The 24,603-nt window shown below is 45.0% G+C and overlaps 6 protein-coding genes across 6 annotated transcripts; 3 read left to right on the forward strand and 3 right to left on the reverse strand.

Moving 5' to 3' along the window:
• Positions 1 to 144: 144 nt before the first annotated feature.
• LOC146294952 (proteasome subunit beta type-8-like) lies at positions 145 to 3,307 on the reverse strand. The gene is made up of 5 exons (XM_084695937.1): positions 3,276 to 3,307; positions 2,815 to 2,877; positions 2,289 to 2,418; positions 1,785 to 1,983; positions 145 to 275 (listed from the first exon to the last, which is right to left on the reverse strand). Exons 1-5 carry the CDS (start codon positions 3,305 to 3,307, stop codon positions 187 to 189), a joined length of 513 nt encoding a protein of 170 aa, XP_084552063.1. The 3' UTR covers positions 145 to 186.
• A 1,724-nt stretch (positions 3,308 to 5,031) lies between these two features.
• On the reverse strand, positions 5,032 to 8,453 carry psmb8a (proteasome 20S subunit beta 8A). The gene is made up of 6 exons (XM_084695577.1): positions 8,183 to 8,453; positions 7,614 to 7,755; positions 6,749 to 6,860; positions 5,969 to 6,098; positions 5,500 to 5,704; positions 5,032 to 5,244 (listed from the first exon to the last, which is right to left on the reverse strand). The coding sequence occupies exons 1-6, from the start codon at positions 8,330 to 8,332 to the stop codon at positions 5,156 to 5,158; spliced, it is 828 nt and encodes a 275-aa protein (XP_084551703.1). The 5' UTR covers positions 8,333 to 8,453; the 3' UTR covers positions 5,032 to 5,155.
• A 155-nt stretch (positions 8,454 to 8,608) lies between these two features.
• LOC146294954 (proteasome subunit beta type-7-like) lies at positions 8,609 to 11,406 on the reverse strand. The gene is made up of 8 exons (XM_084695578.1): positions 11,216 to 11,406; positions 10,841 to 10,928; positions 10,606 to 10,703; positions 10,282 to 10,422; positions 10,007 to 10,122; positions 9,775 to 9,833; positions 9,343 to 9,494; positions 8,609 to 9,200 (listed from the first exon to the last, which is right to left on the reverse strand). The coding sequence occupies exons 1-8, from the start codon at positions 11,275 to 11,277 to the stop codon at positions 9,089 to 9,091; spliced, it is 828 nt and encodes a 275-aa protein (XP_084551704.1). The 5' UTR covers positions 11,278 to 11,406; the 3' UTR covers positions 8,609 to 9,088.
• psmb12 (proteasome 20S subunit beta 12) lies at positions 11,302 to 14,616 on the forward strand. Its single transcript, XM_084695581.1, has 6 exons — positions 11,302 to 11,450; positions 11,879 to 11,949; positions 12,198 to 12,332; positions 12,898 to 13,027; positions 13,616 to 13,760; positions 14,085 to 14,616. The coding sequence occupies exons 1-6, from the start codon at positions 11,406 to 11,408 to the stop codon at positions 14,210 to 14,212; spliced, it is 654 nt and encodes a 217-aa protein (XP_084551707.1). The 5' UTR covers positions 11,302 to 11,405; the 3' UTR covers positions 14,213 to 14,616.
• Positions 14,617 to 14,918: 302 nt separating this feature from the next.
• psmb9a (proteasome 20S subunit beta 9a) lies at positions 14,919 to 17,796 on the forward strand. Its single transcript, XM_084695580.1, has 6 exons — positions 14,919 to 15,276; positions 15,501 to 15,568; positions 15,872 to 16,003; positions 16,455 to 16,584; positions 16,993 to 17,134; positions 17,401 to 17,796. The coding sequence occupies exons 1-6, from the start codon at positions 15,223 to 15,225 to the stop codon at positions 17,526 to 17,528; spliced, it is 654 nt and encodes a 217-aa protein (XP_084551706.1). The 5' UTR covers positions 14,919 to 15,222; the 3' UTR covers positions 17,529 to 17,796.
• Positions 17,797 to 18,005: 209 nt separating this feature from the next.
• Positions 18,006 to 23,229, forward strand: tap2a (transporter associated with antigen processing, subunit type a). Its single transcript, XM_084695582.1, has 11 exons — positions 18,006 to 18,581; positions 18,688 to 18,802; positions 18,960 to 19,090; positions 19,313 to 19,518; positions 20,071 to 20,268; positions 20,541 to 20,669; positions 20,831 to 21,019; positions 21,436 to 21,609; positions 21,823 to 21,985; positions 22,187 to 22,323; positions 22,752 to 23,229. The coding sequence occupies exons 1-11, from the start codon at positions 18,083 to 18,085 to the stop codon at positions 22,956 to 22,958; spliced, it is 2,148 nt and encodes a 715-aa protein (XP_084551708.1). The 5' UTR covers positions 18,006 to 18,082; the 3' UTR covers positions 22,959 to 23,229.
• The last annotated feature ends 1,374 nt before the right edge of the window (positions 23,230 to 24,603 follow it).

Consider the following 24,603-nt stretch of genomic DNA (forward strand, 5'->3'; position numbering starts at 1 on the left):
TAAATTGTATTCTGAGTTACATTTTAAACATAATTTAGATAAATGTAAATAAAGGAATGAATAACAATAGTTGAATTTATTTTATTTGAAGCATGTTGACATCAGATAGGAACTGACAGATTGTTTCTATTTTAATATGTACGTGGGTGTTTGAATGAATGTGTGTGTGTTTGCGCTGATCTGGGATCAGAACATGCCCTTCCTGTAGCGATGGATCAGCTCTGACACGTCCTCCTTACAGACTTTTATCCAGCCGTCCTCCTGCATGTGGTACACTGAACACACACACACACACACACACGCATGTACACACACACATACCTGCACAGACTGTCACGGCCACAGCCGTGCCCCCCTATTGTTTTTGATTTTGCTCTGTCCTAGTGTTTCCCTGTCATTGTCTTCACCTGTGTCTGGTTCTCGTTAGTGTCATTGTCTTCACCTCTGTGTCATTTGGTTCTGTGTATTTAGGTTTCTGTTTCGTGTCCAGTCTTTGTCTTGTCATACTGCTAACTGTCTGTGTGAGTATCCTTCTGTGTCCCGTTTTTGATCATTAAACCTGTGTTCCTCGCAATGCCATGCTTTTCTCTCGCACTTGGGTCCTACCCCTCCACACTCCGTGACAGAATGACGAGACCACAAAAGGACCCAGCGGAGAGTTTTCGCAACCCTTACATAGGGACCCGCCTTGCCTTCGGTGGACCCCGAAGCCTGCAGCTGAAGGCCCACCCCAAGTCCCGGCTCCAGCCCAAACCCCCACTCCAGCCTCGGTCCTGCCCTGGGCCCCTGCCTCGATCCTGCCCTGTGCCCCTGCCTTATCCTGAGGTTGCGCCGCCCTGCGCCCGGACGAACAAGGTTGCGCCGCCCAGCACCCAGACCACCATGGCTGTTCCTGCCGGGGAGTCTCGGCCGCCTGCCGCCGGAACCCAGCCCCGTTCCTGCCATGTACCCCAGCCTCGTTCCTGCCCTGTACCCCAGCCTCGTTCCTGCCCTGTGCCCCAGCCCCGGTCCTGCCCTGTGCCCCAGCCCCGGTCCTGCCCTGTGCTCCAGCCTCGTTCCTGCCCTGTGCCCCAGCCTCGTGCCTACCCTGTGCCCCGGCCTCGTTCGTGCCCTGAGCCCCTGCCTCGCCCCGAGGTTGTGCCGCCCAGTGCCAGGCCACCCAAGGACTCCTGGCCGCCTCCTCTGCCCGAGGCATTCTGGCTGCCGCCTGCCACGGTGCCCGCGCCCCCTCGCCCGCACTCCCAGGCGCCCCCTCGCCCGCAGACGTGCCCGAGCTCCGGCCCCCAGGCCGTCCCCCGGACCTGCCCCGACCCTCTGCCCTGCCTCCGGGACGTCGGGTGACGTCTCTTGAGAGGGGGGTACTGTCACGGCCACAGCCGGGCCCCCCTATTTTTGGTTTTGCCCTGTCCTAGTGTTTCCCTGTCATTGTCTTCACCTGTGTGTCGTTTGGTTCTGTGTATTTAGGTTTCTGTTTTGTGTCCAGTCTTTGTCTTGTCATACTGCTAACTGTCTGTGTGAGTACCCTTCTGTGTCCCGTTTTTGATCATTAAACCTGTGTTCCGCGCAATGCCACGCTTCTCTCTCACACTTGGATCCTACCCCTCCACAGTCCGTGACACAGACATAAACATAAAAAAAAACTCACCATGCTAGTACCTCCATATACCAATGCTTCTACAGCGCACACACTAGGTTTAGAAAATCACATTCACAGTAACACACACAAACGATACAACAAGTACACTGTACTGTTTATATAAGCCCCAAAAAGGAGAGGCACTCACGGTTGACCACTCCTCCAGAGTAGGCGTCCCGGTGGGTGGCGTGGACGATGCCGTGGCGTCCCAGCTCGTAGGCCTCCTCCACCGTCATGTCCTCCTGGTAACCACTGTCCACCACGCCGTACGCATAGCTGCTACCACAGCCGGTGGAGAACGTGCGACCAGACAGACGGGTCGCATCTACGTAGTACAGACCAGGGCCCTGGACAGTCACACACACACAAACATAGGTTTAGCATTGTGGCGAAGTGAGATTATGTATTTTAGAAAGGTAGATACAAAAAATATATATATTATTCACATAAACACTAACAGCCCCCCCCCTCCAGATGCCACACAGGCACACACAGTCCCCCCATTCCACACACCCCATATACACATCACACACATGCTACACAAACAACCCTCCCCACAATTGCACACACACATCGTCACACACACAAGCATGTGCGTGTCACACACACCTACACCCCCCCTCCCTCCCCCACCACACACATGGGGCCTCACCTTGTTGTCCCAGCCAATGATCATGCTGCCCATGGACAGCCCCATGCCCCTGTACCCCTGCATCATGTTGGACAGCAGCTTGGAGGCAGCAGACACCGAGATCCTCTGATTGTTCCTCAGCTTGTACAGCCTGACACACACAAACACTCTTCTAATTCTTACCTTGTTATATTGTTGATAAGTATAAAGGCTCATATATGTTAGTATTTATTACACGTTCAGATTATTATTAGAGTTTAGACAAGCCGCTAGGGATTGTCAAGAGAAACAGGACCAATAATGCCCATGCACTTTGTTACAAAAGGCTAACCTCTAATTACTAGCTCACTTTACACAGAGACAGATTATTGTTCTCAGATTATACACATAAAAACAGAAAAATATACATCCACACAGTCATTGACATTAAACACCAACACACACTCTGATATCTTACACCCACCACACACACACACACCAGCATCTGTATTCAATGCCATGAAACTCTAAGTGTCCCAACCCTCAGAGAGCAGCATCGGCAACTGACCTGCACTCCTTGGCCTGCAGCCTCTCCCAGGACTGACAGTCTGCAGCACTCCCAGCAGGGAATCTCAGATGATCACTATCACCGTGTTAGCCACCTTTGACGCTATGACAGACAGGGAGAGTGGGGGAAGGACAGAAGGGAGAGAGAGAGAGAGAGAGAGAGAGAGAGAGAGAGAGAGAGAGAGAGAGAGAGAGAGAGAGAGCCCCTTGTCCCCCTCCACACCCACAGCAGCAGAGCTATGCTGCAGCTGTAGCCCAGGCTGCTGCCACGGCCCCTTCCCCTGCTACCTCTGAGCTGGGAGACATCAGGGAGATGGTAAGATTAACTTTTTAAACGTACAATTAGAAACAAAAAACAAAACTATACCCAGATGAAACTTGAAGATATTGAGAACGCAATTAATCAAAATCAATTCTGGGATATGTGGAACAACTTCAACACAAAAAAAACTCAAGCATTACCCATCCAAAATGGTGACATCTGGAGAGTACATTTTGAAAATCTGTACAAAGACATACCAATCAATCAAATTAATTCAGATCAATGTATTATAAAAGAAAAACTCAAAAAATTAGAAGAAACAATCAAAGACAACCAAAACCCTATTGATTTCCAAATTACTTGGGAAGAATTAACCCAACAAACAAAATGTCTCAAGTCAAGGAAAGCTTGTGGTCCAGACAGCATTACTAATGAAATGCTTAAATGCAGCACTCCAGAGATGCAGGGTGCAATGTTGAAGTTGTTCAACACCGTTTTACAGTCAGGATGTTTTCCTGGCATCTGGTGCGAAGGGCTCATTTCCCCCATTCACAAGAATGGAGACAAATCAGACCCTAATAATTACCGTGGCATCTGTGTCAGCAGTTGTGTAGGTAAACTATTCTGTAGTATAATAAATAAAAGAATACTAGATTTCCTTGATGAACACACCATCTTGAGCAGTAATCAAATTGGTTTTGTTCCAAAACATCGAACCACCGATCATGTATATACCCTTCACAATCTAATTAACAAACATGTACACCAAACAAAAATTTTTAAAATATTTGCTTGTTTTATTGACTTCAAAAAAGCTTTTGATTCTATTTGGCATGAAGGACTCAGGGCTGTAATTTAAGTCCAACTTTATTTAATATATATATAAATGAACTTGCTGTTAAGCTAGATCAATGTACTGCTCCTGGCCTCTCCCTCCTAGACAGAGAGGTGAAGTCTCTGTTTTATGCTGACGACCTTGTCCTACTGTCTCCCACCGAACGAGGACTACAACAACAGCTGGACATTGTTTAACAATACTGTCAAAACTGTGAGCAAACATTTGTTTCGTAATGCCAATAAAGCCAATTGAATTGAATTGAGAGAGAGAGAGAGAGAGAGAGAGAGAGAGAGAGAGAGAGAGAGAGAGAGAGAGAGAGAGAGAGAGAGAGAGCTGATGGACATACAGAGAAAGGTAGAAAGTGGAAAAGAAAAGGATGATGGAGTATTGAGTGTGAGTGGCCCAAACATTTGTCTAGTGTCATGGAGGGAAGGCACAACAACCCCTTGTCTCCTGGGCTCCTAGGGTCCTGGTGTAAGTCTACTAAAAGCGTCTAATGTCTTATATCGTTTTTACACTATAATAATAATTTATATTTATATAGCACTTTTCTGGGTACTCAAAGACGCTTTACATGAGCGACGACAAACAACAGCAAAGACATAAAAGACAGAGGATCAAACATGACAAACAGAAAACGAAAGAAAACTGTACGAAATGAGTCCTGGAGTGGGGGGTAGGGAGCAGGAGTTAGCAGGTGAAGGCGAGTTTGAAAAGGTGAGTTTTGAGGGTTTGTTTGAATGATGCTATGGTGGGAGCTTGTTGGATGTGGGTGAGGAGGGCAGGCAACAGATCCGGTACTATTCTAGTCAGATGTATGAATGCCTAACCAGTACATAAACTATGTGGGTTATATTTCATAATAACAAACCAGACTGGCAGCTTTGTTGCAGGTGACGGTTGGCATGGACACAGAACCAGCCTATCAGGAGGTTGGTCCTGTGTCTGGGTGGAACCAGGAGAGATGGTGTGATAATACAATGGCGTTTTAATTTCCTCTTTCAACTGTCTATAAACACTGTTCTCAATATGACTGTGAGTGCTCATTGGTTGAATACATGAGTTACATTTTAAACATAATTAAGATCAATGTATATAGGAATAAAGGAATGGAAGACAGTAGTTGAATTTACTTTATTTGAAGTATGTTGACATCAGACAGGAACTGACAGATTGTATTTAAATATGTAAGTGTATGTTTGTGTGAATGTGTGTGTCTGTGTTGTTTGCGTTGATCTGGGATCAGAACATGCCCTTCCTGTAGCGATGGATCAGCTCTGACACGTCCTCCTTACACACTTTTATCCAGCCGTCCTCCTGCATGTGGTACACTGAACAAACACACATGTACACACATGCACATATGCACAGACATATAAAGACATAAACATCTCAAAAACACCTCACCATGCTAGTACCTCCATATACCAACGCTTCTACACCACATGACAAACACTAGCTAGGTCTAGAATATCAAGTTCACAGTAACACACACAAACAACAAAACAAGCACACATACACTGTGTACTGTTTATAAACCCCCAAAAGGAGGCAAAGAAATTTGGCCCATCATGAGAGGCACTCACGGTTGACCACTCCTCCAGAGTAGGCGTCCCGGTGGGTGGCGTGGACGATGCCGCGGCGTCCCAGCTCGTAGGCCTCCTCCACCGTCATGTCCTCGTGGTAACCACTGTCCACCACGCCGTACGCATAGCTGCTACCACAGCCAGTGGAGAACGTGCGACCAGACAGACGGGTCCCATTGTCATCCACGTAGTACAGACCAGGGCCCTGGACAGCCACACACACACACATAACATAGGTTTAGCATTGTGGCAAAGTGAGATTATGTATTTTAGAAAGGTGGAAAAATATATATATTCACATAAACACTAACATCCCCCCATTCCACACACCCCACATACACATCACACACATACTACACAGACAACCCTCCCCACAATTGCACACACACGTCGTCACACACACAAGCATGTGTGTGTCACACACACCTACACCCCCCCTCCCTCCCCCACCACACACATGGGGCCTCACCTTGTTGTCCCAGCCAATGATCATGCTGCCCATGGACAGCCCCATGCCCCTGTACCCCTGCATCATGTTGGACAGCAGCTTGGAGGCAGCAGACACCGAGATCCTCTGATTGTTCCTCAGCTTGTACAGCCTGACACACACACACACACACACAAACGAGTTACTAACCCACCTCAAGTCTGGTGGCATCAACACACACTCTGTGGGAGGTCACACATGCAACTACCAGCACTTACAGTGTAAGTCACTTGACTTACATTGACTACATGTACACGCTGATGTCTTCTTAGTGTTCATCCTTAGCTCAGGTTATTCTCAGTTGTCAGTGAATTATTGCGTAATTTATTTAGTACTACTATTTTTTTCTCTTCTAATTCTTACCTCGTTATATTGTTGATAAGTATAGAGGCTCATATATGTTAGGATTTAAGAGTATTTATTACACGTTCAGATTATTTTTAGAGGTTTAGACAGGCTGTTAGGGATGGTCAAGAGGAGCAGGACCAATAATGCCCATGCACTTTGTTACAAAGGGCCAATACACTTTAACACCTCTAATTACTAACTCACTTTACACAGAGATAGATTATTGCTCACAGATTATACACATCAAAACTGAAAAATATACATGCACACAGTCACTGATATTAAACACCAACACACACTCTGATATCTTACACCCACCACACACACACACACACACACACACAGCAGCGTCTGTATTCAACACCATGACACTCTAACTGTCCCAGCCCTCAGAGAGCAGCATCAGCAGCTGACCTGCACTCCTTGGCCAGCAGCCTCTCCCAGTACTGACAGTCTGCAGCACTGCCAGACATGGTCCCCAGCAGGTAAGGGTTGATCTCTATCACCTTGTTAGCCTCCTTGGACGCTACGGAGGAGAGGCAGGGAGAGACGGACACAGGCAGAGGGGAGAGACGGGGACAGAAAGAGAGAGACACAGAATAACAGGGAGAGTGAGAGAGTGATTGATTGTAAAATTAAGGGTTTTGTGTGCATAGGTTTTGTACTTTCTGAGATGCTACCTACAGTAGGTACTGACGGCAGTAGTTGATGGTCCTGAATATTATTGTTGAGTAAATTAGGTTACCTAAAGGCTGAGTATGTTGCTGTAACTGAGTTTAAATGCTTAATCCCACTCCTCCAGACTTTAAATACAGTCCGACTAGGCTGTTAAATTGCTTTTTGGCATTCTAGCTGGTTAAAGCTGTGCTTATGCAGGTGGACTGTTGTGTTTGTACTAGACCTCCGATCCAAGGTCTTAATTGGGAAAACTGCTCATTTAGCGTGGAGCAAAAGTGTCATGATACCATTAGAAAGGATCACCTTGAGACACTATGGCATGGCAAAGACTGTTTAATGAAAATAGAAATGGATACTGATATATCAATTCAACTGTTTGCCCTAAAAACAGTGCTGACTGATTCAAGCTTGTCACTAATTGGAGCTCTGTCACTCACATCTACAACTGATGGCATGCATGAAAGGTTGTTTAAAAAGTAAGAAATTAAGAGATTGATTGGAATACCGTTCACACATCAAGACCATCTGAACAGCGAATATATTGTGTAGAAATGCTTTGCGTGCGTGTGTGTGGGAGGGGGGGGGAGGGGGGCATTATTACCGATGTAACTGCCAGCTGAGGCTCTGGAGTCCACCGCCACGATGACCCCATGGCGGAATTTGAAAGCCAGCGTGGTGGTACCGTGGTTGAGGTCGATGGACACGCCATTCTCACGGCTGCATGACTTCAGGAAGCCTGAGGGCTAAGAAGACGCAGTCGTTATGTTCAACACATTGATATATACGTAGTATATAAATTCCAATATAAAGTGATTAAAGGGGGAGCTGTTCTAGTCGTTCTCTATGAGATGTTACACCTTAAATAATTCAAATACATGCGCGTGTATGATTGCATGAGTGCGTGTACGGCTCTCTGTGCGTGCGTTTTACGCGCATTGATGAGGTTAGTTAAGATATTGCAAACATTCAAATTAATCCATTCCTCAGTAAGAAAAGAAAAGTAAGAATTATCAGTATGCTCCAGGTCAAGTGTAAGAGACGTAATAAGTAAACTTCAAAGATAACTTCCGTTACATATATATAGCCTATTCCAACATCATTCATTCGTCAATATGTCCTAAACTTTTAAATTTGTATTTAAACATAATATTGTTTGATAGTGTTACTTACATCAACGCCCAGTGGCACAGCGAATTCCTGCTTTGTTGTTCCAAACGTAAAATGATTCGTTCGGTCAATTAGATGCCTTTGACTAGTTCCAAGAATCTGTCCACGAAGTTCTTTACAAGTCTTATAACCACTCACATCGAAGAGGGCCATTATTAATAAAAACTAAATATATAATAAAGACAAACAGAAAATAAATCGAAATCAGCTCAGGTGAAAGTGAAAATAGATGCTGCCTTTGCGCTGGTGCGTCGGTGATTTTTTTCCTTATTGCCTCTCATGAAACCGAAAGGGATTTTTAGGTAACTTCATATGTTCTAAACTAAGAATTCTGTCATGGTTCATACAGGCAACGATGTGGAAGACAATATACAGTATAATACTACAAGTAGGCATTTGTTTTTGTTGTCAAAACGTTTTTATTAGTCTACTAAACAATTCCCATCAAAGTATTTAACTGAACAGAAGTCGTTTCATTGTCCAATTAGAGAGCACCATTTTGAGCGTCATCAGTTCATAGGAATACTAACTTCACACAAGTTTATGTGAGTTAACTCGAGTTAACCAACCGGCTTTCTTTCAACAGTCAACGACCAAACGTTCCACAGCTAGAACAAACAAATGCGCGCTTAAAATGTAAATGAAATAGAGGTTTCTCATTTGCTATCTTTAGATCAGAAAGCTTTTCATGGAAAGGGTCAAATATTCAACACTTATTGACACCTGTTTTTATTGAACCATTTATTGAACATGGGTGTATGATCAACCCTGAACAATTATTAATTTGACTGGGGATATTACCCATACAAAAAGGACACAGGGTGCATTTGGTTAAGCCAAGCGTTTCAATGTTAAGTCAATTGTGAGTCTGAATGTTATGTTGTGACTGAGGTGTTGTGTCAGGCCGTGTCAGGCCGTATCCATCCGCTGGACAATTTCCTGCACCACCTCCAACTGCAGTGGAACTATTTTCTCAGTCAAAATAGGTGTTGTTCCAGGCTGATATTTATATCTCCTCACCCTGTCAGAAAAAGAGAACAATAGAGAAGGAGTGAGAAACGGCATGAGGGAGAAAGTAATAATAAGTCCTAACAACATATATATAACATATCGTACCAACATTAAGTTTCCCTTTAACGTAGTATCCATGTAGCATCAGTTACCTCTTGTCTGAGTATTCTGACAACTGGTAGGGTCTGATGTAGTCCACGCCCTGCTTGGTGATGACACACACATCTATGTTGTTTCCAGAGGCCAGGTCACTCATGATGCCTGCATGGATGGCATCACGGACCAGCTCCTTGCCATCTTCCAGCTGGGAGGGGTGAGGAAGGGGTGATGGAGGGGTGAGGAAGGGGTGATGGAGGGGTGATGGAGGGGTGAGGAAGGGGTGATATAGGGGTGAGGAAGGGGTGAGGGAGGGGTGAGGGAGCGGTGAGGAAGGGGTGAGGAAGGGGTGATGGAGGGGTGAGGAATATATGAGGAAGGTGTAAGAGAAAAAGTAAGGGGTTAAAGAAAGTGTCAGAGAGAGATGGGGTTATGATGAATGTGTGTGTGTGTGTGCGTGTGTGTGTTTTCAGGGAAAGGTCACTGACCTCCATATTAGGTTTGAACCTGTCCTCCAGAATCCCAAGCGCTGCCAGGTCACCGGATCCTAGATGTTAAGGTCAAGTTAAACATTAAAAGATTTACATTGATTTGTGTATAGATTTGGCTTGATTGTAACACATATCACAAACATCACACTCATCACAATCATCACAAGAGCAACCTCATTTAAAATGATCTTCCATTCAGGATCTGTCTGTACACAGGGATGTGACGTACCCATGGCAAGGTAAGGCACTTTGTCCATGCTCCCATAGGGCCCCACTGTGTAGAGGTGGTTCCCAGTGCAGTCCACCCCTCCCAGGATCAGACTGGCCCCGATTTGCCCATGGTACCTAAAAAATAGACCATCGCTCAGCGTGAGGTAAGGGTATAATAACACAGGCTCTTGAAACCCTAAGATATACCTTACTCTTGTTTTGTTTAAGTTGAAAATAGGTGGCACGAGTTGTGACACACAAACACACACACACACACACACAGAGTCCACACACCTAAATAGCATGTCCTGCAGTATATTGACAGCCATGACCACACGAGGGTTCCGTCCGCTGTTCATGGAGAAGATGGTGAGGTTGGAGGACAGGAGGTCGGTGGTCTTCTGTGTGTCTGCAGCTGTGCCGGCACCACAGCAGCTGAGAGAGAGAGAGAGAGAGACGGGGAGGAAAGAGAGAGGACAGGAGACAGAGGAAAGAGAGAGGTCAGAGAGAGGAACAGAAAGGAGACAGAGAGAGAGGAGATAGAGAGTTATCAAGAGGGTCACACTTCATATTATGAACATAACTCATGAACAGATCTTGATAGATGTTGGTACTTACTATATATTAGGGGCAATGTAGTGGATTTTGGCACACATCTTGTCAGCCACCACTTCACTTGAGGTGGCCCTCGTGTCTGCTCCAAGGACCACTCCATCCTACACAAGTAATCAGGAAATCTGAACAACATGGCTGGATCTGAATGCTCTATGTACACCTACTAACCAACAACCCAGTCGATCCCTCCAGGGTATACAGAGAAAGGTCTTACTGTAGGCCAGATCCAGACACTCACCTTGCACACTACCCCAGCTATGGTAGTCCCTGTCTTTAGGGGTTTGGGTGGAATTCCTCCCTGAAGAAGACCTTCCAACGCAGCATTCCTAGGAGAGAGATTAAAACGATGTAGAAATACACTGTTTATTTAGTACAGACACTGTACAGATGACAAGTATCCGATAGTTTTGTAAAATAAATGAAATAAGGGTTTGCAATAAGCATTGCAAAAAGCAAACCTGTAACGACGCTGTGTATTATCGAGAGAAAATTACTTTCACTTTTAATCTCGAATAAAAGAGACTATGACAAAGGCATTTCAAAGACAATTTAAACAACAAACTAAACAACAAATAAAACAACACACTTCGTAAATACATAAATAAAACGCTACCTCGACGTGTTTTCAAAGTTAAATCCAGAAGCAGGTGTTTCGAGAACGTGTGATAGTGACATACTTGATGCGGTATCCAACTCCTTTCCTGAATCCTACGATGACCACATTTCGCTCGAGGTCGCTATTCTTATGTGAAAATAGTCTGCACAGTTTCTATCCTCTCTCGTTAGTGGGTTTTAGTTAAACCATGGAGAGACACTTGGACTCGCAAGTGAAAGGAGTCAGCACAGGTGTAAGTACATTTATATATTGTATCGTGGGCACCGATTTGTGTACAATGTTTTATAACGTCGAGCTAATCATTTGAAACAAAGTAAACTTATTTGGGGTACGCGAACGCGATACTGAGTTACGATAAGGCTGAAAGTAACCTACCACTTTTGTCATAATTGTATACATTGAATTACGATTTATACGTTATTGTTGGAGGTGTTGCTTTTATACATTTAGTCGGTAATTTTCTCTTTTAAGTTTAAATGATGGAAATACAGAGCTTATTTACTTTCGTTTTCAACTCAAAGCAGCACAACGCGTACACACATTGACTGCGAAGAGCAAGTTTCACATTTTTGCATCACAGAAAACTTACAATATTGTCTCATATTGTATGTTTGCTTGTGTATAGATAAAGATTAGCAATTACGCTGCTCTCTCCCACAGACCACCATCCTAGCAGTGACGTATAATGGAGGAGTCATCATTGGGTCTGATTCAAGGGCATCAATGGGGGGGTAAGTGGCAAGTGCATTAGACTCACTTGACCTGTGTTTGGTGCATAGATGGTATTGATTGGCATTAGTTTAACCAACTTCAATCAGGATCTGCATTCCTGCCTGTAAATTAAATGCAGACAAATATCAACAAAGATCAATTATGGGCTTTTGGAAGAATTTATCTTTGGTTTAGCAGTTAAATTAGTGTTGGCCACTGCATTTTCCCGTTATATGTTTCTAATTTTGTATGTGACCCTTGCCCTTAGGTCTTATGACGTGTCGTCCAAAGCCATCAACAAGCTGATCCAGGTTCACGACAAGATTTTCTGCTGCATCGCAGGCTCGTTGGCGGATGCCCAGGTGGTCACCAAGGCTGCGAAATTCCAGCTGTCCTTTCACAGGTAGACGTTCGTAGGGGTAAATACAACACTGTATCAACCCTGTGATGTAACATCAAGTCAAGATGACCCATTCCTCTTCTCTCTCTCCATCCCTTCCTTTCTGCCTCTCTATCTGCTTCCCTTCCTGCCTCCCTATCCACTGTCTGTCTGTCTGTCTGTTCATCTGCCCGTCTGTCTACCCTGTTCCTTCCCTCTTATCTGCCTCACTCTCTCCTTACCTCGCTCCCTGGCTGTGCCTGGTCCTCTACCTGACAACTCTACATGTCCTGTATCTGTCCTGTGTATGTCCTGTACCTGTCCTGTACCTGTCCTATGTATGTTCTTTATTTGTCCTGTATCTGCATCTGTTTCTGCGTCTGTATGTGCTTGGTTCTCTATCTGCCCTATAACTGTCTGTCCTTTCCCCTGTCTTCACTGTGTCTGTCTATGTCTGTCTGTCTGTCTGTCTGTCTGTCCTGTCTGTCTGTCTGTCTGTCTGTCTGTCTGTCTGTCTGTCTGTCTGTCTGTCTGTCTGTCTGTCTGTCTGTCTGTCCTGTCTGTCCGGTCTGTGTCTGTCCTGTACCAGTATCCAGATGGAGTCTCCCCCGCTGGTGAAGGCAGCAGCCTCGGTGCTGAAGGAGCTGTGCTACAGCAACAAAGAGGAGCTGCAGGCCGGCTTCATCACTGCAGGCTGGGACAAGAAGAAAGGCCCACAGGTACGACCACTCTTCAGCCGTTCTTAAATGGCTACGATGCAAGTTGCAAGTATCATGTTAAGAAGTTATAACAAGCAGCCAAATATCTGTGCGGAATGTCTACGTCATACAAATACACTCACAGACACAAACACCCATACACACACAATGCTCCTCCTGTGACTCCAGCTGTATGCTGGCAGGGGGGGGCAGCTGTATGTGATGCCTGCTGTGTGTTTGCTCCAGCTGTATGTGATGCCTGCTGTGTGTTTGCTCCAGCTGTATGTGATGCCTGCTGTGTGTTTGCTCCAGCTGTATGTGATGCCTGCTGTGTGTTTGCTCCAGCTGTATGTGATGCCTGCTGTGTGTTTGCTCCAGCTGTATGTGATGCCTGCTGTGTGTTTGCTCCAGCTGTATGTGATGCCTGCTGTGTGTTTGCTCCAGCTGTATGTGATGCCTGCTGTGTGTTTGCTCCAGCTGTATGTGATGCCTGCTGTGTGTTTGCTCCAGCTGTATGTGATGCCTGCTGTGTGTTTGCTCCAGCTGTATGTGATGCCTGCTGTGTGTTTGCTCCAGCTGTATGTGATGCCTGCTGTGTGTTTGCTCCAGGTTTATGTTGTGTCCCTGGGAGGGATGCTACTCGAACAGCCATTCACCATTGGAGGTTCGGGGAGCACCTACATCTACGGTTATGTGGATGCCAAGTACAAGCCCAACATGAGCAGAGAAGAGTGCCAACAGTTTGCCACAAACAGTAGGTGGGGAGGGGGGGTCCTGGCTTTTAGTTCCTGGTGAGATTATAAATAACGTAATCATGTCATGTAATCATGTCAAACGTGACTCCTTGGTCTGCAGTCAAATGCTTTATTTTGAGATGTTTTTTGTTAGACCCTTCCCCAAATCTAAATAAACTCAAGTTAAAAGGTTTTGAAACCAGGGCCGGGTATGTATCTACAGTACAAGCACCATCCATGTTGTGGTATGCATCATCTACACATCTGAATGACAACAATACTTCTTCCTCTTTCTTTCTGTCCTTCCCTTGTCCCCTCTTCCCTTGTTTCCTTGCCCGGCTCAGCTCTCGCCCTGGCCATGGGCAGAGACAACGTCAGCGGGGGCGTGGTTCACCTGGTGGTCATCACGGAGACGGAGGTGGAACACGTGGTCGTCCCCGGCGACAAGCTGCCCAAGTTCCATGATGAGTAGAGTGACACCACGGATTCTTTGAGGGTTCTGGAAGAAGAATTAGCAGTATGCATGCATGTAAAGGTTCAATAAAAACTAAGAAATATTCATTTTTTCTTATATTTTGCAATGAGTTAGGGGTATAGGACTAATTTATAAATACATCAACATAGTGGTTGTGTGCTTCTAAACTGATTAAAGTCAACTCAATCGCTCATGCATATCAGTTGAACACTGAATGCTATACTTTATCATTAAGGATCCCTATTATTTACCCTTAAAGCATCTTAGGTTCCAATATGCATTGCAAACAACAAAACGTATGATAGTAGAGAAACTCCTCTGTCCCTATTGATTGCGTGATTTACCTATGGAAAAATTGAACTCTCTGCTTTGTAATAAAAAAAGGTTTTATGAAAACAAAAGTGTATTTAAGGATTTCTTCTTGTCTGGTAGTCTGGTAGTGTGTTGTGACTAAACTATTGTGATCCAATGCATCCACATTTAACTATTGGACTACCCTGAAACTGGGTATCAACTCTCAAAATCAGTTTTTCCACCTGTCAATCAGATTACTTTATGGGTTAATTGAATTATGCCTTCATGTGTGATTTAAAAAAAGCATATTGATGCATAGATTAATCTAAACACATTCACGAGAGTTTTTTATGAGGACAAACAACAATAGGCTCTTGCAAACACCCATTAGCAAGCGAGGCAACAGATATAGGCAATTTGTCCCAAGACGTCAACATTTTTACTTTCGATTTCAGCCTTAGAATTCGGGAAGCGCAGCTTTTTCGACCATGCATAGACTCGACATAACAACGCAGTAAATTTGAGCTGAGTATTCATATTGTGTTTAAACTGTATGATTTGAATGATAAAGCGTCGTTTGATAGCCTACACTTTCTGTTCTTTTTCCTGACGCGTCGTTCTAATTTCGCTTTGAGACGCAACAACTGAATTCTGAGCCTTGCACACCTGCGCGAAAAAGATTAGACTACAGACAGACATTAATTTCTTCGAAAATGTTACAAGAAACGGCAGAACCAGGATGGTTATCAGAAGAAGTAAAAACAGGGGTGAGTACTGTGTGGACTGCTTGACATAGATAAGTTTGACTAAATATTTTGCTGTTTGTGTGTGTTGGACTGGGAACCTTTGTTTATCTGAAAGTATGCCGCAAGGTATGTTGAACTATGCTATTTCAGAAATTAACTTATATAAACGTGTATTTTTATGTGGCAGACACTTTATGTCCGTTTCCCTTGGACAAATAAAGTAATCTCAAATGTATGTTGTTCAGACGACCATCATCGCTATTGAGTTTGATGGAGGGGTGGTGTTGGGCTCCGATTCCAGAGTGTCTGCTGGGTAAGTTACTATTCATCTGAAGTGTTAATAACTTAGCATTGCACAGTGCTAGAGTAATCAATGAAGCCACCCTTTCAAACTTTTAAAACATTTTCTTCATCCACCTTGCATGCATTTCACACCCTCCATTCTCTCTTCTCTCCATCCATTCTTCTCTCGTTTGTCCATCCCACCACACCCCCTTCTCTCCACCCACCCGCCATTTTAAACCCTGTTGTTCCAACCTCTCTTTTCTCCATCCATCCCCTATTACTTAATCCACCACACGCTCTCTCTCCTCTCTCCCCTCTCTGTTACATCCAGAGAGTCCATTGTAAACCGTGTGATGAACAAGCTCTCCCCCCTCCATGAGAAGATCTACTGTGCTCTGTCGGGCTCTGCCGCTGACGCCCAGACCATCGCTGAGATCGTCAACTACCAGCTGGACGTACACAGGTGTGCACCACAGTGCCTTCCACAAAGGAATTGTTTAGTAGTCTGTTAGAAGTAGTCTCTCAGAAAGTGGGCATACACCCCGCCCTCCTTTTCTATGCCCTGTGTAGCATTAAGACTATGAAAGCACAGAGGATAGCTCTGAAAGCTCTGACATTACCAGTCCTGGGGTTAGAACACATACACACAGAACTGCAATTTCTGTATTGGAAAACGACTTTTCAAATTCAGTCATTGTGTTTACTTCCCTTATATGCACTCAAGTTTATTTATGTTGTAGAGTTTCTGCTTGTATATTTTGTTTCTGAGGTTTTGGAAGTAAAGCAGCTTCGGCCTTTTGAGTTCAAACTAAATGTTTGAACAAAATGTTATTTTAGTAATATTCGCTTGTTTTGCTGGCAAGGAATTAAGCAGTAGAAGTTTGTCCATAATCTGCCCCCCTGCTTGACTCCAGCCTGGAGATGGAGGAGGACCCTCTAGTGCGCTCAGCTGCCACCCTGGTGAAGAACATCTCCTACAAGTACAAGGAGGAGCTGTCGGCACACCTCATTGTTGCTGGCTGGGACAGGAGAGGAGGGGGCCAGGTCTGTGGTCCACATGTACATTGTATTCCATTAGCAGAATCTGTTATCCAAAGTGTCTAACAATTATTTGTATGTAGAAAGTTGAGCAGAAAATCAAGGACCAAAGTGCACAATTGTAACAGTATTGCAGTTGGTGCCAGAAAACGGTCTGAATTCCAGCACAATTCTAAAGCCTTCTGCATGCCAAAGTGAACCTTAAATTAGTTGGACTTAGTCCCCAGGTTCACCATCAATATTGATTGGTTCTTCTGAGGCATAGCTGGCTGTAGTGGTGTTTCAAGAAAGATGGTCGATTGTGTTTCTAAGTGTGAGGACATGTCTGGGTTGAAGCAATTGTGATAAGTGATAAGTGATAGGTGATAGTTCTCTATAGTCCTCTTCTTAATGTTTGACCTCTCCCTCCTGTAGGTGTTTGTGACCTTGAGCGGCCTGCTGTCACGACAACCGTTTGCCGTGGGGGGGTCGGGGAGTTCATACGTATATGGTTTTGTGGATGCGGAGTACAAGAAGGGCATGAGCAAAGAAGCGTGCCAACAGTTTGTTGTCAACAGTAAGTTAGCTGTTTCACACAGCTAATACCACCATGCAAATCCTGTTTGTGAGTGGCTGGCTGATGGGTCTTTGAATTTACCTCTAGATGAAAGTATGACTTGTAAAATTGTGTCAGTGACTGTTTTTTTCCATACCTCCTCTCTCCTCTGTCCATCTTTCTCTTTTCCATTGTCTCTTGCTTCCTTTCTTTTTTCTCTATAACTTTGTCTCTATCTACCTTTCCCTCTTTTAACCTTGCTCTGTTTCTCTCTCTCTCTCTCCCAGCGCTCTCTTTGGCAATGAGTCGTGATGGTTCCAGTGGAGGTGTGGCATACCTCGTCACAATCGACCAAAATGGCACAGAGGAGAAATGCATCCTAGGAAACGACTTGCCCACCTTCTACAATCAGTGAAAAGTCTCTTCTGTTGAATTTTGACAGATTCACATGGCTTACAAACTGCCAAACATCTCTCCAGTTTAATAATTTGAAAATAATCATTAAAGAAATGGTCACATCTGCTAATTAGTTAGACCCTGGTAGTTTGTAGGCTATAACAAACCATATTATTGTTACCAAACCCCCCAAAAAGTTCACAATAAAGCATAATTGAATACACATCCATGTCCACTTATTCATATTGGCAATTATTCATAGGACATTATAAATTACAATAAACATAGTTCAGTAAAAGATAAACTCGTCTTTTTGTCATCTGTCAGTTGGTTATAGCCAAATTTTCTCTCAAACACTTTGAAATGACACCTAAGCATGTCGTGCAGTTAAAAATAATTCCAAACTGCGGCGATGTCCTCATTAGACCTCGAGTAGCTGCAAATTCCCCTTAGTTTGAGACTGAAACCGAAAGCAAACAAGGCTGTGGGGGTGGGTATGGTATAACTGAAAACATTTAGATGCAGTCTCAAATCGAGTCTAGTCTAGTTTATGCTCTGACATTTTAAGGAAAAATGATCCGTAAAATATTTGTCTGTGGTTTAGCTTTAGGGATAGACATTGCGATATTTTGCGCACCGGAAATTGGATCAAAAAGTTACGATGCTCTCAGAAGTTTACTCCATAATTGGGCAGTTGCCAGTCTTCGATTGGCAATTCTATACAGTATTTTGCTACTTAATAGTGGATCCTTGAAACCGGTGTTTAAGCGCGTTTTAGCGGGACATTGTCTTCTCGCACCGGTGTATGAGACTGGTAGAGTGCTAACGTGCGGATGGCCGGAGGACAGTGCAAGTGGACCACTAGGCGGTCTCAGCGCTTGGCTTCTGTGTACAGTGTCTGCAGCAGCCGCCGCTCTGTTTTGGGAGACGACAATACCGGACAGTGATGGACAAAACGGCAAAGAGAATAAACGCAAGGCGCGGGTGTTGTTCATGAGAGTCGTCCGTTTCTACAAGCCTGACTATCTTATATTGGTTGGAGCGTTTGTCTTCCTGTCTCTCGCGGTGCTATGTAAGTAGCAGATGATGATGATAAGTCATAAAGAAGATGCTGACGATTATGAAAATGATGATGATGGAGAGATGTTGTGTGCGTTTGTGTTTGTGTGGGTTTCCAGGTGAGATGTTCATCCCATTTTACACAGGAAAAGTGATAGACATCCTGGGATCCCAGTACCAGTGGGATGACTTCCGCTCTGCCATCCTCTTCATGGCACTCTACTCCTTTGGAAGGTTAGTTTATAAACAGGAATGGCAATCATTGATTGTTTACTGAATTGATTGTCTGGTTGTGGATATATAGACACCTACAGTATGTGTTCATACATTTATGTTAGTGCCTTGTGTTTCCGTGCATGCGTGTGCAAACGTGTGTGTGTGTGTGAGACAGCTCCTTCAGCGCCGGCTGCAGAGGAGGCCTGTTCATGTGTTGCATCAGCAGCTTCACCTGCAGGATCAAGGTGTTGCTGTTCGGAGCTCTGGTCAAACAAGAGATCAGTCTGTTCGAAGCCATCAAGACAGGTATGGATCTGTGGGCCCAAACTGACCTCAGATGAACTGTACCAAGAAACCTGGATACAAATCCTACTTGAGAGTTTAGTTTGTCTGCTTCTCTCATTTTACCCAGCGTGCCTTATCACCTTTGAGAAACAGGAGAATAAGTTACATGGAACATTGACACAAAATCAAAGAAAAGAGATCAAAAGTAAACTCGTTAATCTGATGATGATGATGATTTTGTAGGTGACATCACGTCCAGGCTGTCCAAGGACACGACGCTGATGGGACGCACGGTGGCCCTGAACGTCAACGTGCTGCTGAGGACGCTGATCAAGACCGGGGGGATGCTGTCCCTCATGGTCAGCCTGTCCTGGAAGCTCACTCTGCTCATGCTCATGGAGACCCCCGTCACCGGCCTGCTGCAGAGCGTCTACGACAGCCACTACCAGGTACTGGGGACAGGTGGACCAGGGACCAAGGGGGCGGGAGAGAGGACAGAAACACGTTTTCTCTCTCTCGTTTTCTCTTTTTCTCCTTTTTTAACTCTTTGTTTTCTTCTCTCTATTTCTCTCCTCTTCCTCTCTATTTTTTCCTTTTTTTCCACATCTCTCTGTTCCACAGTGTACTGTGATCAATACAGTGTTCTTCGTCATGCCGTCTTTCTTTCAGTCTCTCAGCCTCAGTACCGTGTACAATGTTTAACACACTTAGCTGTACCTCAACAACACTACATTTACTTTACATTTAGTCATTTAGCAGACGCTCTTATCCAGAGTGACTTACAGTAAGTACAGGGACATTCCCCCGAGGCAATTAGGGTGAAATGCCTTGCCCAAGGACACAATGTCATTTGGCACGGTCAGGAATCGAACCGGCAACCTTCTGATTTCTTGCCCGATTCCCTAACCGCTCAGCCACCGGACTCCCTCCCTTACTTACGTAACCACATCATCTACATGGTCTGCCGTGCTAACCGTCCTCCTCTGTGCTGGGTCTGTCAGAGGCTGTCTCAGGAGGTGCAGAACTCTATGGCCCGGGCCAACGAGGCTGCTGGCGAGGCGGTGGGAGGCGCGCGCGTCGTACGCAGCTTCAACACCCTGCGGGGCGAGGCCCGTCGCTATGACAACAGGCTGATGGACACGCACAACCTGAAGATTAAGAGGGACACCGTCCGGGCGGTTTACCTGCTCGTGAGGAGGGTGAGAAAGTGTGGTAGTGATACTAGTAATAACAGTTGTACTAGCAGTACCAGGGTTCACAGTATTGCATGTTTCTACGCACTTGAATTCAAATGGTAGGCCAAGCAAAACATGCTTGTTTGTACTCCAGGGAAGTACATTGGAATTTGGTCCAATTTGGACTTTGGTCCTGCTCCTAAACCTAACTATATGAACCTAGAATAAATAATCTAAACCTATAACAAATATTGTAAATCCTGTGTGTGTGTGCAAATGTGTGTGTGTGTGACCAGCTGACAGAGCTGGGGATGCAGGTGATTATGCTGTACTACGGCAGGCTGTTTATCCAGAGAGGTCAAATGACCACAGGGAACCTTGTCTCCTTCATCATATACCAGGGGGATCTGGCCAGCAACATCAGGGTGGGCAACACTTCCCTTAAGAACACAGTTTGAGTTGCAATCAAAGTTTGTTTATCTTTCAACTTGTTGAGTTATACTTATCTATGCTACAGGCCTACAGTATATTCATGACTAACGTTCTACATACAGCTTGTGTTCAAATCTACCTGTTGTTCTCGCAGACTTTGATCTACATCTTTGGAGACATGCTGAACTCAGTGGGGGCAGCTGACAAGGTGTTTGAGTACCTGGACAGGGAACCGCAGGTCAGCACTAAGGGAACGTTAGAACCGGACCAACTTCTCGGACACGTCCAGTTCCAGAACCTTACCTTCTCTTACCCAAGCTGCCCTGATCACAAGATTCTCCAGGTAAGGTTCTCCTGGGGATGTCTGTTCTGGAGGTCTGTGGTGGGTGGGTTCTGGAAGGTACTTGTGGGTGGGTTCTAGTGGGTACTAGTAGGTACTAGTTGGTGGGTTCTAGTAGGTACTGGTGGGTAGGTTGGAGTAGGTGCTGGTATGTAGCATTGGGTGGAAATAAAGACTGTGTGAGATGGGGAAGTAAAGACGATGTGTTGTAAACCTGGCTAGGGGTGTCTTCTCATCAAACCTGATAACTGAATGGCGCAATGTGGTGCTAGCTAGCCACAGATGATGTAGATGATGTGTTTTGGACTAGCCCTACACATACAGGCTTAAAAAGTCATTAACCGATGGTTATTGAAATGTGAGGTGTTAGTTGGCTCTGTGGTGTAGCAGTGTGTCACTGTGTCCCTACTTGTCCGTAGGAGTTCTTTCTTGAGCTGCTTCCTGGTCAGGTGACCGCCCTGGTGGGGCCGTCTGGAGGCGGGAAAAGCACCTGCGTCAGCCTATTGGAACGCTTCTACCAGCCCCAGCAAGGAGAGATTCTTTTGGACGGAAAGCCTCTCCACACCTTTGAGCATCACTATCTACACAGAAAGGTAATACCAGTGACAATGGCAATATTAGACTCATGACTCATGACTGTATTTACAGTGTGAAATACCTAATGTCAATCAATCAATCAACACTATTTCCCACAAACATTCCATCAGACATAATGTCTGGAAAGCTGGTTGGTTTAATAAGGTCATCAAAATACTTCTGACGACTCTGATGTTCTTGAGTGTTGGCTGGTTGTGTTCTGCCCACAGGTGGCCATGGTGGGCCAGGAGCCGGTGCTGTTTGCCGGGTCGGTCAGAGACAACATAGCCTACGGCCTACAGGAGGACTGTCCTCTGGAGAAGGTGCAGGAAGCTGCTCGCAGGGCCAACGCTCACAACTTCATCTGTCAGCTGGAGAAGGGATACGACACGGGTAGGCTACTGTTGTTTACTAAGTGGATGAATGGATGGAGGGACAGATAGATGAATAGACCAATCACCACTGGATACAAATACATGATTTTACAGAAAAGACTTGGTGGCTAGATGCAGCACTGTTTTTTTCAGGAAACTTTGATGTTGGATTGATTACCGGTGTCGGTATGTGTGGATTTGCTTGTGTGTGGCTTGGCAGACGTCGGGGAGAGAGGGGGCCTGCTGTCCGGAGGCCAGAAGCAGCGTATCGCCATCGCCAGAGCCCTCATCAGAGACCCTCAGGTCCTCATCCTGGACGAGGTCACCAGCGCCCTGGACACTGAGAGCGAACACATGGTACGCTCATGTCCTCAAACATCCGCTATGCAGTTACCCCTTGTAACCCGGAGTGCCTTGTAACCTGGGATATAGTGGTGATCGAAGGAAGGTGCTGGAATTACATTTAAAGTAGTTAAGAAGGGACTATACTGCGTGACCTTTGAAAAGAAGTGGGTAAAGAGGTGGTTATACCCTAAATATGTCTGTTTACCTTCAGTTCTCACACTGTAAAAGCTACCACTGGAAGCTAGTTAGCTGTTAGCATGGAAGTAACTGTTGTGGGCGGTGATACAGTAGGGTTACATGAAGGTTCAAGGTTAGGGTTAGGGTTAATCACACATCCTGTTTTTTTCGCTATGCGTGATTGCCTGATGTCAGTATGCAAAGAATTATTTTAATTAAACACATTATATTTTTACGTTGCATACTGTGTTCGTCCTTCTCAGATTCAGCAGACACTGGCTAAGAACCCTTCCCAGACCCTGCTGGTGATAGCTCATAGGCTGAAAACCATCGAGGAGGCGGGCCGGATTGTTGTGATTGGTGAGGGCAAGGTGCAGGAACAGGGGACCCACCAGGAACTGATGGACAGGAAGGGTACCTACTACAAACTGAGAGAGAAGCTCTTCACCGAAGAAGACACAGCACACTGACCTGATACTCCCTTCTTGTAAAATTGTAAATAAAGATCAATCTAATTTTCTCACATTACACAAATAGACAAGTTTAGATTTTAAAGAGGTTACTTTGATATGTGACAACAATGCACTGGCCTTTAGGCTTTTGTAGCTTTGAGACCTATTTATTACTAGATTTGTCTATATATTTTTGTATTTATGTATTGTTCTATAAATGGGACCTGCTTGCTTCTTATTGTCTATTCTTTGCTATGCTTTTGTTTTAACCTGATGACGAGAAACCTTTAGACCTATAATAAAAATCTGATGAGGAATAAAAATGAATATGGTCAATGGTATCTGTTGTCCCTGTTGTGTGTTTAGTAGGCTATAAACACATTTTTTATGTTGTACCTGTTGACCTGTAAGGTTATCGTTCCAATTGAGGACATCACCTGTACCTAGAAAATGATCTAAAAACACCACAGATCTTGTCACAAAAATCAATATTCATCCATCCAGGTACTGATCTGTGCAGCGATTGTATTGACTGTTTTGATAATGCATGAGCTGTTTGTCAGTCAGAAGAATGCAAAGACATGCACGTGTTAGAGAGAGACTTTTCTGTTTGAGTGGTATGGGTTAGGCTTAGTCTCATGCTGTTCCACGCCATCTTGGAAAGTCTCAGCAAGTCCTTCTGTTCCTCAGTTAGCCCCGAGCCTTGCTGCAGCACAGTTAAAGCTGAACCCACCACTTCCTATCAGAGGGTTAGGGTTAGACTCTGAGCCAGAGAGGATTGGAGGCAGTCTGCAATGTTGTGGTCAAATCAAAATGGCAAAAATGACTGAGAATACCTGCTATATTATAACTTTGGTGTCACTGTACATCCAACCATTCTGTCCAGTAAACACTGGGTATGAACACTGGCTATATGATAAACTATTGGGTTATAGTCTAAAGCAACATAATTTACAGGTGGCTTTGTGTGTGTGTGAGAGAAGAGGCTTTGATAATGAATTTCAGAATTTCGAATTTCTTCTGATGTGCATTGTCATTTAGAGAAGGAGAGAGAGGGGTGGGGAGGTCAGGAGCTGGGGAGTCAGGCAGAGACAGGGTTCTGTGCATCGGCGGGTTGGCCCAGGGATCTTAGAAAATCTGTGTTTATTTCCCGTGTGTGCAGAATTTGGTGTCTGTTCTTCGCAGTGAAGGTAAGCGCCTGGAAAGTACCTGCCCCACCTGGCACTGTTGTTCTGCTCATAAGTTTGGCCCAGTGCCTAGTGCTGCGGGTTGAGGAAGCCATGCCAGCATGCCAGATCACCACCTCCCCCTACAGGCACATACACAGGGGCGGGGAGGGTTGAAGCCACCATTTTGTCACTGTGACTTTGATACTGTGGCCACCTATCCACATCCTTTCTCCTAATGGCGGATGCACAGCGCGAAACGTATATAGTTTATTTGACAAACGCTGGCTCAGTGTTCCTGTGGTCACAAGGGAAAGTGTTTCTGAGCTTCGCTGCTCGCATATCAGGCATGCCTGCACAGGTTCCTGATCATCAAATCCAATGATGCATGTGGCATGACCCTGCATTCAATGAACGCTGTTCGAGATCAAGATGAAAGTGTTTGGGTGGGAGCGTGATGGAGGGTTTAATGCACTGCTCGTATTTCTGTTTCTAAT

Source organism: Hypomesus nipponensis, chromosome 4, assembly GCF_054491055.1.
Source record: "Hypomesus nipponensis isolate SF chromosome 4, ASM5449105v1, whole genome shotgun sequence".
Classification (NCBI taxonomy): Eukaryota; Metazoa; Chordata; class Actinopteri; order Osmeriformes; family Osmeridae; genus Hypomesus; species Hypomesus nipponensis.

Bases quoted from the DNA above. Each gene is read 5' to 3' on its own strand.
- LOC146294952 (XM_084695937.1), bottom strand. From the start codon at position 3,307: ATGTACTCTCCAGATGTCACCATTTTGGATGG. The intron at 2,878-3,275 runs GTAATGCTTGAG...TGATCATCTGAG, and splicing joins GATGTCACCATTTTGGATGG to ATTCCCTGCTGGGAGTGCTG. The intron at 276-1,784 runs GTGAGTGCCTCT...GTGTGTGTTCAG, and splicing joins CTCTGGAGGAGTGGTCAACC to TGTACCACATGCAGGAGGAC.
- psmb8a (XM_084695577.1), bottom strand. From the start codon at position 8,332: ATGGCCCTCTTCGATGTGAGTGGTTATAAGACTTGTAAAGAACTTCGT. The intron at 6,861-7,613 runs GTAATAATGCCC...TCTCCTCCGTAG, and splicing joins CTCAGCTGGCAGTTACATCG to CGTCCAAGGAGGCTAACAAG. The intron at 6,099-6,748 runs GTCAGCTGCTGA...TGTGTGTGTCAG, and splicing joins CTGCTGGCCAAGGAGTGCAG to GCTGTACAAGCTGAGGAACA.
- LOC146294954 (XM_084695578.1), bottom strand. From the start codon at position 11,277: ATGTCACTATCACACGTTCTCGAAACACCTGCTTCTGGATTTAACTTT. The intron at 10,123-10,281 runs GTGTGTGGACTC...TCTATTTTTTAG, and splicing joins CTGCAGGACATGCTATTTAG to GTACCATGGGCAAATCGGGG. The intron at 9,201-9,342 runs GTAACTGATGCT...TTTTTCTGACAG, and splicing joins TCAGAATACTCAGACAAGAG to GGTGAGGAGATATAAATATC.
- psmb12 (XM_084695581.1), top strand. From the start codon at position 11,406: ATGGAGAGACACTTGGACTCGCAAGTGAAAGGAGTCAGCACAGGT. The intron at 12,333-12,897 runs GTAGACGTTCGT...GTCCTGTACCAG, and splicing joins TTCCAGCTGTCCTTTCACAG to TATCCAGATGGAGTCTCCCC. The intron at 13,028-13,615 runs GTACGACCACTC...TGTTTGCTCCAG, and splicing joins ACAAGAAGAAAGGCCCACAG to GTTTATGTTGTGTCCCTGGG.
- psmb9a (XM_084695580.1), top strand. From the start codon at position 15,223: ATGTTACAAGAAACGGCAGAACCAGGATGGTTATCAGAAGAAGTAAAA. The intron at 15,277-15,500 runs GTGAGTACTGTG...TATGTTGTTCAG, and splicing joins CAGAAGAAGTAAAAACAGGG to ACGACCATCATCGCTATTGA. The intron at 17,135-17,400 runs GTAAGTTAGCTG...TCTCTCTCCCAG, and splicing joins CCAACAGTTTGTTGTCAACA to CGCTCTCTTTGGCAATGAGT.
- tap2a (XM_084695582.1), top strand. From the start codon at position 18,083: ATGATCCGTAAAATATTTGTCTGTGGTTTAGCTTTAGGGATAGACATT. The intron at 20,670-20,830 runs GTGGGCAACACT...TTGTTCTCGCAG, and splicing joins ATCTGGCCAGCAACATCAGG to ACTTTGATCTACATCTTTGG. The intron at 21,610-21,822 runs GTAATACCAGTG...TTCTGCCCACAG, and splicing joins ATCACTATCTACACAGAAAG to GTGGCCATGGTGGGCCAGGA.